Raw genomic sequence first — 13,579 nt, 5'->3', positions numbered from 1 at the left:
TTGTAGACTGGTTTTTGTGAATGGTTAGTTCCTGTTTAACCAAAGCCAAAGACACTAATAAAAATCACAGAAACATAGATCACAGATTTCCATGCTAACAGGCGGCACTTTATGTGACACTTGCTCAAGAACAGTGGCAAAATAATGTCTAAGTTTTTATTTACAGCATATTTTGTACCACAAAGTTTTGCTGAGACTTGAACTGAACTTTGCTTTACTATGAGGTGTTTACCTTGTTCACTTAAACAGTTAGATTGTAAAGTTAGACAACAATCTTTTATTGAGGAAATAAAAATTGTCTCTGTCTACATTATTTTACAATAAACACAAATTAAAATTAAAAAAATAATAATGATCAAGCCAATCTTGTCCCTGCTATCAGGTTGCTTCCACTCTGCTTCTTTTGTTCAGTGTTGTTTCTGTAGTCCTCATTTATTATTCCAAGTTTAAAATCCTGTTCTGTTTTGTCTGATCACTTATTCAAGGCTGGGACTGTTGAACACTTGGTAGGGTTGACAACTTGCTCTCAAGTAGGGGGGACAGGGTACAGGAAAGTGTGAGTTTGCTTCCCATGTCTCCAGGGTGTCAGTCCTAATTTGTCACAGTACCACAGCCGATCAATTTGGAATATTCATGAGTGAAAAAAAATTAACACACCAAATGGAATTTGATTGAAGATGCTGATCTGCAAGTCAGTGTACCAGAAAGCTAAAGTAATTTTCCTATGCACAATTGAAAAAAAAAAAGGTTAAGTTTGCCATCCCATTAAAACCTATTTGAGTTGAAAATGTTCCCAATCTGGACAAAAAAACTGAGGCACTAGCCTGCGGTGCCCAATTTCAGTACATCACCATTGAGAGCAAGGAAAGATGCCAAGCTCACCAGTCCAAGCTAACCAGACACATCACAACAATACCAAAGAGCACAAGTCACTAAAGGTCTCTCATCAGGGAAGATACCAAAATCAAGATTCTCTCATCTAAATTAAATCAATCTATCACTACTTTCATTTTTATATGTTACAGGAAAGGTTTAGTTGAATTTAACAGGAAAAGAAATGATGCAAAAGGTGTTATTTAAATTTTTTTATTCAACTTGGTTAGTTTACTGACTATCTTAAATCACAGGATGTCTTCAGGGAATTGTTCCTTTAAAATTTTAATTATATGTTCATGCATGCAAAGGAATAATTGATTCAGAAAACAAAAGAACAACTCTCCTGAGGATATCCATGATCTGAAACAGGCAATCAACAAAACAAAGCCGAACAAGTCTTACAGTAAGTTCTAAGCTAAGGAGATAAAAGTTAATCTATGAAAAGCAAGAATATTAAAACAAAAAACAAAAAAAAACTAATAGCCAAAAAAAATCTGTGATACCTAAACCCCCTTCTAATTTTTAGTTTTATGCAACTTACAACTCCTTGAAACCTAGTTTGCTTAAATATTTTCAATTTCCACTTAAGACTGTTTATATTGATATGCTTATCTTTTTAGCATACTCCAGTCACAAAGTTATTTATGACTGAAGACATGCCCAAAAAACACCTACATGAAAGCAAGTTACAACTGATATATGTATAATTAAATTGTGATGAAATAAAATACTAACCTAAATACCTATGTACTGACTGAAAAAAGAGGAAAATCCAGAACTAAAAGTGCTATTATTCCTAGTGAAAAAACTACTTTTATCAAACATTTACTAAATTTTGCCTAGTGATAACTCACTCTTTTGTCTGATTAAATTATATGAAATAAAATAATAACCTATATATTTATGTATTTATAGGAAAACTAGAGAAATTCTAGGGGGTAAAAGTACTCTTATTACCAAAGAAAATGCTACCCCAATCAAAAAGTGAATTAATCTTGCCTATCCTATTCATAACTAATGCTTAAATTCAAAATTGCCCTTGTTTTATTTGTTTTAGAAAAAAATTATGGTGATTCTAAAATTAAAGTTTTTATAGTAGTTTGTTTTTTTAATACTAAAATGCTAATTGTCAAAAAAAGAAAGGAAAAGGAAGAAGTGGAAAGAAGAGCTTTTAATTATTTACTTAAGGATGAGGAAAACCCTAAATTATGCTACTTTTACTATAGTTACTATTTGTATATGAAGAAATATGTTGATCTTAAAATTATTTTGCTATTATTTTGTTACTATGTTTATAATAAGGCCTATGGTAAATATTTATCCTATATTCAAGTTATATTTAATAAAAAATTAAGGAAGAGAGCGACCAGATACAGGATCAACCCATCAGAGAGACCCCAGTGACTATTAGCTCAATTTGACATCATCATGAGCATCCAGTCAAACCTGGACAAACGAAACTCGGTGAAGTTGTCACCAAACCTTGCGCTCACTGAGATGCAGCTTCCTTGAGTCCTACAATTTAGCACCCCTGTTTTAATGATCCTCGGTTGTGGAACATTTTGATACATTGACCGCAAAAAAGCACCATCAAAAGCCAAAATTTTCTAAATTGATGTTTGGTTGTGGTTCTGTGACAAATTGGGTGAAACCCTTAAGACATAAAGAGCAAACTCTGACCTTCCTCCACACTGTCCTTCCAACTTGAGAGCAAGTAGTCAACTCATCCAAGTGTTCAACTGCCCCTGGCTTGAATATCAAGATCAGACAAAGCATTGTAGGATTTCTCAGTCAGAATGTTTCAGAGGACATCAGAAACACACCTTTTCAAAGCAGGCAGAGCTTCCACAACCCAGCAGGGATGTGATTGGCTAGATTTGAATTATTTTCTTTGTTCTTTGTGTGTGTGCCACCAGCAATCTGAAATTAAATAAAATCCTAACAACTTTAGTACATATGCAAGCTCATTAGCACTGTAGATACACTAGAAAGTAATAAATAATGGTATTAACAATATTTATAGGTGATGCAAGTTCATGGCACTATGCTTTAACCTAACTAGGAACTCAAAGGATTTCCTAATACCTGTGAGCTTAAAAAATCTACATGTTGGTAAAAGAAAGGAAAGAAAACAAGAAAAAACTTCAGAGACCTATCAGACACCCTTGAAGATATCATGACTAGCAAACCCCAGTGGTTGCGTGAAACAATACAGATAATGAGGTTATACCCCTAAGTATGACTGGCTTCTAACTTCTCCTTAAAATATCACCCCTGAATCGCAAATTAAAGGAATGATCACCTAATTGAAATAAGCTCTTGCTTGTTAAACAAGTTCTTCTTGTAAGAACCTTTGGAAATGTATAGAGAACATTAAGGAGAATATTTATATTCCTGTTAGGGGGAAAAAAGGGTCAATATTGCAAATTAGCCCAAGTATCACCTACCACTGAAATCATACCTTTCTAAATAAGGCAATTTACCTACCAATGACTTTAAATCCAGGTTTCCATACTTTGTAAAAACTAACTGATTAGATATCTTAGCAGCCCAAAAAGCAGCCTAAAAGACTGTATGATGAGCTTGTGATAACCAAATTAAAATATATATTCTAATATTTAGGAGTAGTTTGTGCTAATGAGCTTGCTGATGTACAACAACCAACATCATGCCAACCTGAAATCTAAGGATTTGAAACCTATAAAACTGTGAAGATCTGGAGACTCTGAAACCTGGAAATCTAAAATGAACCTAAAACCTGGAAATATCAATCCCAGAAATCTTAGATCCAGAAATGCACAAAACTTACACCCGGAAGACCTAGGACTGACTTATAGAGTTATTATGATAAGATTCCTACCCATAAAATTTAAACCAAAATCTAGGACCCCTACCTCTGACATAGAAAATGAAATCCTGAAACTCACAAATAAGAAAATACTAACCTGATACCAAGATTTGAGACCCAGAAACCTACAATATAGAACTTTATACCCCAAAAGCTAACCCCAAGATGGAGAAATAAACATATGATGACACTATCTGAACATCTATGACCCAAAAACCTTAACCCAATATCTAGGATCCTTCAACCTGAAACCCAGAACTCAAGATTCTGAAGTCCCACAAAAAACAGACAATATTTATCTGACCTATAAATCTAAGAATTGAAATCCCAAGGATTTAGAAAAAACTTAACCCCTAAACTAACACCAAGGAATCCTACCACACAAAGGAATGGAAGCTAAAAAAAACTTGATGTTGAAAAACATAGAACTCGGAACCAAGAAATCCTTAAACAATGATTATATCTACAACCAGGAAATCCGATACTTGGAAGCCTTATAACTGGAATAACTTAGCCCTAGAAACCCATAAGAACCCAAAGCATTACAAGAGCAAGACTCAGTTACCTAAAGTCTGAAAAATTAAAAACCCTGGTGGCATGATGTTGGTAAAAATTACAACTTAAGTGTCGTGATATTGCGTTACACGGTCACGCCACTGGGCCGATGAACATCTTTATATTTAGAAGACTTGGGAGACAACGAATACACACGTGGCGGCAGTCGAGTTCGCACAATAAACAACCCTTTTGAGTTCACAGAATCGTGACATGGTGTCAGAAGTGGGATCTGTTCACCACTAAAGATGACAGAAGCAGCTGAAGCACCCATAGTTGTGCCACCAGCGCCGACTCAAGTTTTTATTCCCCCGTCAAATTTGCCCCCGCCGAAAGCGCTTAATTTTGACGACAATTTAGCCACCGCATGGAAATCGTGGAAAGCAGCGTGGCAGCGCTACGAAATCGCTACTGGTGTATATAAACAAGAGGGCATAGTTCGTGTGTCGACATTACTAAGCATTATAGGCGAGGATGGCGTCAGAGCCCACGATACCTTTATTTGGAACGAAGACGAAAACGCAGACGACATTTCACAAGTCCTGAAGAAGTTCGACGAATTCTGCATTCCTGGGACACAGGTCATATATGAACGCTATAGGTTCAACAACCGAAACCAGGAACCAGGCGAAAACATCTCGACGTATCTTACGGAGCTTCGAACGATCGCAAAAAACTGTGCACACGATACAATCACACCAGATGAAATTTTGTGTGACCGCCTCGTGCTAGGCATACGGGATGATCGCGTCCGCGAGAGACTTCTCCGTTTGAATGATTTATCTCTCCTACAAGCAGTTGACATTATTAAGTCGTCAGAACAGACCCAACAGCAAGTAAAGCTAATGGCTGGAGGAGACACTGCAGTTCATGCGTTACGGAAGGCGGGATCGGCAGAAAAACCTGAAGAAGAACGACAACTTAAGTCACAAGCATTTAGAAGACCGTCTAAAGAATGTGGAAATTGTGGAATGGTGCATGGACGTCATTGTCCCGCGTATGGAAGAACATGTTTTAACTGTGGGAGTATGAATCATTTTGCGAATAAATGTCGCGCTAATCCCCGAGGAGTGAAAAGTAGAGTTTCGGCGGTCCACGAAGCCGTCGACATGGGAAACGACCCCTACTACATTGGTGCTACTACTAGTAAGAGCAAAGGCCAGGAAAAATTGGCAGTGGTCAAACTCCACATTTATGGGCCAGATCCCAAGACAGAAGTCCAGTTTCAAATAGATACTGGGTCGCAGTGCGACATTCTCCCGGCCCAATTATACAAGCAAATCACTGGGGACACCCTCCTTCATCGCCTCAAACCATGCCAAAAGGAAATAGTCTCGTACACAGGGGATCGCCGCAAAATTGCTGGTAAAGCTACCCTGCCTGTGTGGTCCCGTGGACAGCGGAGGTCAATGGAGTTTAACATCTTAGACGGAGACTATCAACCGATTTTATCATTGAACACCAGCCTCAATCTTGGCTTTGTGAGTTTGCATAATTGTGACGTCCTAGCATTACACGTCAAGTGTCCCAAAGCCTCCTTGCTCGAAGAGTATAAGGACGTATTCGACGGATTAGGGGCCCTACCGGGAACATACAAAATAGCCATAGACGAACAGGCGCAACCAGTTGTCCACGCACCGAGGCGAGTGCCAGTAGCCTTGCGTCCATGCATCAAAAACAAGCTGGACGAACTTGTTGATCGTAAAGTTATTATTCCAGTAACAGAACCGACGCAGTGGGTATCCAGCATGTTGGCCATAGTGAAGCCAAACAAAGTACGCATCTGTATTGACCCGAGAGATTTAAATCGTGCCATTCGGCGAGAGCATTACCAGTTGCCGACTATCGATGAAGTGGCCTCCCGCTTAACAGGTGCCAAGAAATTAACTCTTTGTGACGCCAAGGATGGTTTCCACCAAATCCTCTTAGACGATGCTTCTAGTTTCCTGACAACGTTCAATACGCCTTTTGGGCGTTATAGATGGGCCCGCATGCCTTTTGGTATCTCAAGTGCGCCTGAAGTTTGGCAGCGACGCATGCATGAATTCGTAGAAAATTTAGAAGGAGTTGAAGTTATCGCTGACGACTTCCTCATCGCTGGATTTGGCGAAACTGACGCAGAGGTCAACTCGAGCCTTGAAAAGAACGAACGTGCGTTCTTCAAGAAATGCCGGGAGTGGAACCTCAAGCTCAACAAACTCAAGCTGAAAAGATCTCAAACCGAAGTGCGTTTCATGGGCCACCTCTTGACTCCTGATGGTCTAAAGGCAGACCCAGCCAAAGTTGAAGCTATTTTGGATATGCCACCGCCGACTGATGTGAAAGGCCTGAAGAGGTTTTTGGGGATGGTCAATTATCTGGCCAAATTCTTGCCACTCCTGTCCGACATGACAGAACCTTTGCGAAGGCTTGAGGACAAGGACGTCGAGTGGTGTTGGCTTGCACAGCATGAGAAAGCATTTACCACAGTCAAAGAATACTTGGCCAAGGCCCCGGTACTGAAATACTATGATGTTACTGAAGAAGTGACAATCCAATGCGATGCCAGCATAACGGGTCTAGGTGCAGTACTGATGCAAAAGGGTCAGCCCGTTGCCTTTGCCTCGCGAGCTCTGACCGACACGGAAACGCGTTACGCTCAAATCGAGAAAGAGCTCCTCGCCATAGTGTGGTCAACCGACAAGTTCAATCAATACATACTGGGACGCGAAGTTGTACACATCGAGTCTGACCACGAACCACTAAGGGCAGTTTTTACCAAGCCAATACACAACTCACCAAAGAGACTCCAGAGAATGCTGATGGCCCTTCAGAATTACTCCCTGGATGTGCAGTATAAAAAAGGGGAACTTATGTGGGTATCAGATGCACTGAGTCGAGCATACCGCAACACCACCGAAGCCTCCAAGCACGATACAAGTCTGATCTGTACACTTGCCGAGATAGATCATTCAGAAAACCTCTCGATTGCACCATACAGGCTCGCTGAATTCAGAAACGAGATTGCCAGGGACCCAGTGATGCAAAAGCTAATCGGAGCAATCAAGGGTGAATGGCCAGTGTCAAGGAAGTCCTGTACCCCTGAGCTGACGCCTTACTATGACAAACGAAGTGAGCTTATAGAAGACAAGGGACTAGTATTCCTGGGGGAGCGATTGCTGGTACCCCCTTCCCTGAGAAAAGAAATGTTGAAGCAAATTCACCGATCACATATTGGAATCGAAGGGTGTTTACGTCGCGCTAGGGAGGTCCTCTATTGGCCCCTCATGAATTCGGAAGTAAAGGATTTTGTTTCCAAATGCTCAATCTGCCAGTCGTACCAGCCAGATCAGTGCCGCGAGGAATTGCAACCGTATCCGATCCCGTCGCGTCCCTGGTCGATGCTAGGTGCCGATTTTTTTGACCTTGGGCAACAACATTTCTTTGTCCTAGTCGACTACTGGAGTGGGTTCTTTGAAGTCCAGGAGGTTAAGGTGGCCACATCTGCTAGCGTGATAGCTGCGTGTAAAGTACAATTCGCCCGCCATGGGATACCAGACGTGCTTATTACCGACAACGGACCTCAGTTTACGTCATCGGTGTTCAGTGCATTCGTGAGAGAATGGCAGTTTGAACATAGAACTTCGAGCCCCCGTTACCCCCAGTCAAATGGCCGCGCCGAGAATGCCGTGAAGACCTGCAAGAACTTGATGACGAAAGCGAAAGCGGATGGGCAAGACCCGCTGTTAGCCCTTCTTGATTGGCGCAACACCCCAACAGAGGGTCTAGGAACATCACCCGTACAGAGACTGATGGGACGCCGCACACGCACTTTCTTACCAACCCATGAAACGCTCCTGCGGCAGCCATCACACCAGGAAACAGCCACCAAATTAGCTGAGCGCAAGAAAAGACAAGCTCAACAATACAACAAAAAGTTTCGCCCTTTAGAGGCACTAAAGTGTGGACAGGCCATCAGGATGCGGCTTCCCGGAAGGGAGGAATGGAGTCTGGGGACCTGCATGAAAGCCTTGGGGAACAGGTCTTATGAAGTTGAAGTTTGCGGCAGGCGATACCGACGCAACCGTCGGCAACTGCGCCTGACCCCGGAAACAGCACCACCTATGAGTCTGGTAGAACTAACTCCGCCCGAGTCTACCCTCAAACCGGCGCCAAATCTGACAGAGCCAGGACCTCCTCCACCGGAGTTCCATGGCGAGACCAAAACAGAGAGAATGCCACCTGAAAATGAGATGGGAACTGAGCTTGAGCCACAAAGGATTGAAACTCGTCGATCAGAACGCAGACGTCGACCGCCTTTGTGGCATCAGGATTACCATATGAACTGAACATTCAATGATTGAGCCGCTAAATAGTTGTTGGGTTCTGTTTCTATCTTGTTATGATTTCAATGAAGAACAATGTTTTATCGATTTTATGTGATTTGAACAGTGATCGAAACCGAACATTAAGTATTAATTAACTTTTGAAGATAAACTTTGTAAAAAGGGGAAGATGTCGTGATATTGCGTTACACGGTCACGCCACTGGGCCGATGAACATCTTTATATTTAGAAGACTTGGGAGACAACGAATACACACGTGGCGGCAGTCGAGTTCGCACAATAAACAACCCTTTTGAGTTCACAGAATCGTGACATTAAGATGTATATATAACTTGTTTTACAGGTTTCCTTTTGAGCAGTGAGATATGTCCTACAGTTACAAACAGTTTACACTTTATCTATCTTTAAAACCTGACCATGTGAAAATAAACCAATAAACGTTAGCTTAGGGTTGTTTTTACCAAAAGCATGATTTAGGCTATGATTGGTCAGTGGTCACCATTGCCCAGTTGCAACTTAAATCAGTCACCAACACTTATCAAAAAATTTCATTGCCACATAATGGTCCTAAGTTTCCCTGAAGATTCTAGCTTTGAAAGTAAAATGGTTCTTAATTTGAATTGTTCCTTCTTCTTGTGGGGGCAATCCTTGCATTAAAAATTTAGCACCTCTTTGCCTAACTATGAAAATGGAGAGCCCTATCAATTTAATCTGCATTGGCTCCATCCTGATTAAGTGTTCAATACCTATCATTGTAAAACCTAATTTGGTAAATGAATGATAGTTAACATCTAGAGGCACTGACTCCAGCTACATCTAGGTTAAAGCTGCTCAAAGAAATCTTGTTTCCCAATCTTTATAGCTTCTATGACATTATTTTGTACAAACAAGTGCTAAACCTGGATCACGCAGGTATGAGGAAAATTTAAATTTGAATAATAAAGACCCACAGTGAAAATCAAGAATTTTAGCTTTGGATCCAACCTGGAATCAGAAAATGGCAGAAATCCTTGACCCAGAAAACTATGAAAAGGAACATCCAGGGTCCAGAAAACTCTGCCCCTTAAGACCTCTGTAATTCTCATTCATCAATTTACTTAACAGTCAGAAATTCAAGAACCAAGAACATTAGACCCAAAACAATCAAACACCCAAAACCCTTTGACTTGAAAAAAAACGTTAGACCCAAAAACTCTGCAACTCAAAACTGAGCATCCCATTTGCCCTGCCACTAAAATACTTAGGACCTAAATAAACCTTCAATCCAGAACATCAAGGACACCAAAACCAAAAGACCAAAAAAACTTTTGGCTCAAAAACCCTTAGACCCAAAAAAACCTTGTTACAAGAACTTTGAGATCCAAAACCCAAACCCATTAATAGCTATGTCCCAAACACCTTAGACCCCAAAACACCTAAACTTAGAAAATCCATAGCCTAAAAATGCCTAAAACCTAAAAAGAGACTTTACACTCAAAAAAGTCTAAGACTCAAAATCCAAGGATCCAAAAAAACCTACAAAACTTACACTTTAAATCCCCAAAAACCAATGATTGACTCAAAATACCCTTATCACAAAAATACCAATGACCCAGACAATACCCGAGACCCAAAAAAGCTTAAGATCTTACAAAACCTACAAACCTGAAACCTAAACTTCCAAAAAAAACCCAACTACCCCCGAAAAATCAAGACCCAGGAAACCTTACACCAAAAATCAAAGACTCAATAGTCCAGGCAACACTTGTTTGAATAATTGTGGCACACACACATATTACCATTATTGTCTCCATGAAAAAAGCCATAGAGTGGCTTATTAATTTAACAAGTATTGAATGGAGGTTGTGGAACAACAGCTGGGTGAAAAACCTCCTTGTACGTCCACTTGCACCTGGGAGGAAAACCCCAGGCCAGCTGTACCTCACATTCAAAGGCCTCCTGGGCTGGGCCAATTAGATATTTAAAAGAGACTAAAATACCACAAAAATAAATGTTGAATCTTCTTGTACTCTTGTCCCTTTAGTCCATTGCCAGGGTTTCTCTTCCTAGACTGGTCTGATTCAATCACTTCTGTATTCTACAGTGTCCATAAAAGAATATATCAGAAAAATGAAATTTAAAAACTTTTTATACAAAAATTCATTCCATAAACTGAAGACATTAATTAGTCTTGCTATTTTTTGTCTTAAAAACAAAACAAAACAAACAAGCCAAGAGGCCTACTCCTCTAGGACTCAATTCAGTTTTTGAAGCTGACATTAACTGAAAGTATTACTACTCTTTCAAAATGGAGGCAAACAGATCACAATGCTCTGAAAGGAGAAAGTCTCATAGCACACAATCCAGGGATTGAAACTGAATACTTTGATCTGGAGTCCAAAGGATTAACATCAGGCAACCCCAGTATTTTTTCATTTAGTATTTTTGCAATACTTTTTGGGATAAAGAAAAAATGTAAGTTGTGGAACAACCTTAGTGAGCCACCCCTATGATATTCAGTGATGTTTTCCTTTTCAGGCAGCAAACAGAAAAATTTACCACTTGTAGTACCATTTAATACCAACTAAAATCCCTTGACCTTGAAATTTCAACAGGTAAAAGGATCGCTGTACTGGTTTGAAAATTTCTTTTACATGTTGTGCCTTACTGAGGGAGAACACTGACTCAAAAAGGACATATAGAGTAAAAGTTTAAAAAGTTGTTATCATCACAAGCTGCACAGACTGTTCACTGCTACTCTCATAATACACTTAAGATTTCCAACCCAGAAAAGGCTCTTTCTAATGAGGCTGCTACCCTGTTTAAGGCTCAAGAAAATGAAAACCCAACCAGGGTCACTGTTTTACTTTCTCTACAGAGACAGTTCAGTCACACACTACCTCTCTCCACCTCAGAGTATAACTGACACAAGCAAACTGTCTGTTAAAGGAAACTTGATATTTAACAACTATTCACCCAAATGGCATGGCTAGTGGTGGATATTTACTGAGTGATGAAGTGGCAAGGTATATATCCTCCAATTTAGCCACCACTAAGGTGAATAGTTGTTTTAGTATATACTAAACACAGTGAGGTAATATAGTACAAAAGATGACTTAAACTCATTTACTCCTGCAACGATTACAATCTATTCAAGCATAAATCCTGCATGAGTTGCCTGGAGGTGTATAGCAAATGATATTCAGAGTTTAAATAGCTGAATAGAGCACACCTTCAACATTATCTGCTGATTTAGTATATACTAATAAATAATATTGCTAGGGTGGTTACCTGCAAAGAACTAACATCCCATCCAGCAGGTGTAGCAAGGCTTGTTTCCAGACCAAATACAAGTAACACAGCAGGCCTACAGGCCATGTACCACAGCTTATCCGCAGACCACATTCCATGGCTTTTCCAAGCACCATATACCACAGTTTGTCCAAAGAATGCATGCCACAGCCTGTCCAAAGACCAAATACTATAGCTTGTCCACAGGCTACCTACCATGGCTTGTCTAAAGACCACATACCATGGCTTGTCCAAAGGCTACCTTCCATGGCTTGTCCAAAGACCACATAGCAACAGGGCTTGTCCAAAGACCACATACCAATAGGGCATGTACAAAGACCACATACCAATAGGGCTTGTCCAAAGAATGCATACCATGGCTTATTCAAAGGCTACCTACCAATCATTTTCCACAGGTCACCTTCCATGGGTTCTGAAGAGGCCAAATACCAAGGCTTGTCCATATGTTACCCACCAAGACTAGTCAACAGACCCTCTACTGAGGCTTCCAGTCCACAGACCATGTACCAGTCTATAAATAAAAGACAAAACTCATAGATTTAAAAGAAAATTTTATAATTTTACACAGTATAATAATTTATGAAGTAAGAAGCTAGTTTATTTAAGGATGAAAAAAAATTCATAAAGAAACAATGATAACCATCCTGGGTGAAGAAAAAATTAATAATTCATGATCATAGCTTGACCAGAAGGAACTAAAACAGGCAATAGATGAACACTTGAAGTATCAGGCGAATCTTATCTAATTACATGCTAAATTCCTAATAATACATCACGGGGCAGAAATAAATTGAGGCAACATCAGTTCTTTTCCTTACCTTCAGTTAATCTGAATGTTAGACATGGTCTCCATTTCAGTGTTTTGACGCCGCTCGGCTGTCGTCTATCTTTTTCAACCAAACAACATCAAACGACAGCGTACATGTTACCAAAGGTAAGTGTCGTATTCGCTGTCAGTTTGGTCTAAAAAAAGCAAAGAACCTCAGCAGCACCTCAAATTCTCCATAAGAAGAAGACGCCACCATGTTGATGTATTTTTAGCTTGTGTCCAGTCTTTTTCGACAAGGCAAATCTGCGCGTCACGCTACACGCAAAATGCGCGTCTACCGAGAGTGTTAGCAAAATATGGTGATTTAGTAATAAAAGTTTTGATACCATCAGCATTTATTGATCAAGAGAGGTTGGCTCTGACGCTTACCATGCTCTAGCTTCCTTTCAAATCAATATCCTTGAAACACTTTTCAATTTACTGATTTCATTATCTTTAAATCTCTCACCGGGATGAAAGAATACTCCGATGTGAAAAACCTCAAAACTCAGAAAAATAGATTTTTTCAAAGAATAAATCACTAACCCATCATCAATCTGCTTCGTAAGTACCTGAAGGTATACAAGATTTCCAGTCATCTCCTGAGCGTTCTCTATGTCTCGGCATCCAAGTATTTGCCTCCCGAAAATTGTATCAGTTAAAAGCGATGCCTTCTTGGACTGACTAAAGGAGGAAGTGATTGGCAACTTTCCATGATCTCTGTACTTAGGGGAAGCGGTTTGAGGGGAAGGGGAGGGGGTGGTTGGAGGGGTCTCCTCTCTTTTGGACAACTGCTAACGTATTCATGCTCAAGGGCGTTGTCAGTCCTATTAGCTCCAGTTTCTTTTTCTGAGGTACTACAGCCCTCCTTTTGAC

General features: G+C 40.2%; 1 protein-coding gene across 1 annotated transcript; it reads right to left on the bottom strand.

Annotated features, from left to right (window-relative positions):
• Window positions 1-196: 196 nt before the first annotated feature.
• Window positions 197-13,021, bottom strand: LOC149036142 (uncharacterized). Its single transcript, XM_089188734.1, has 4 exons — window positions 12,714-13,021; window positions 11,875-12,406; window positions 8,918-10,681; window positions 197-4,343 (listed from the first exon to the last, which is right to left on the bottom strand). Exons 2-3 carry the CDS (start codon window positions 12,091-12,093, stop codon window positions 10,565-10,567), a joined length of 336 nt encoding a protein of 111 aa, XP_089044860.1. The 5' UTR covers window positions 12,094-12,406; window positions 12,714-13,021; the 3' UTR covers window positions 197-4,343; window positions 8,918-10,564.
• Window positions 13,022-13,579: the final 558 nt, after the last annotated feature.

The sequence above is a fragment of the Pocillopora damicornis genome, chromosome 12, assembly GCF_964200805.1.
Source record: "Pocillopora damicornis chromosome 12, jaPocDami1.2, whole genome shotgun sequence".
NCBI classification, from domain to species: Eukaryota; Metazoa; Cnidaria; class Anthozoa; order Scleractinia; family Pocilloporidae; genus Pocillopora; species Pocillopora damicornis.
This window is presented reverse-complemented; position numbering and strand designations above follow the sequence as displayed.

Excerpts from the sequence above, each read along its gene's own strand:
- LOC149036142 (XM_089188734.1), bottom strand. The coding sequence starts at position 12,093 with ATGGTAGGTAGCCTGTGGACAAGCTATAGTATTTGGTCTTTGGACAGG. Across the intron at positions 10,682-11,874 it reads GGGATGTTAGTTCTTTGCAG|AATACAGAAGTGATTGAATC; the intron begins GTAACCACCCTA and ends TGGACACTGTAG.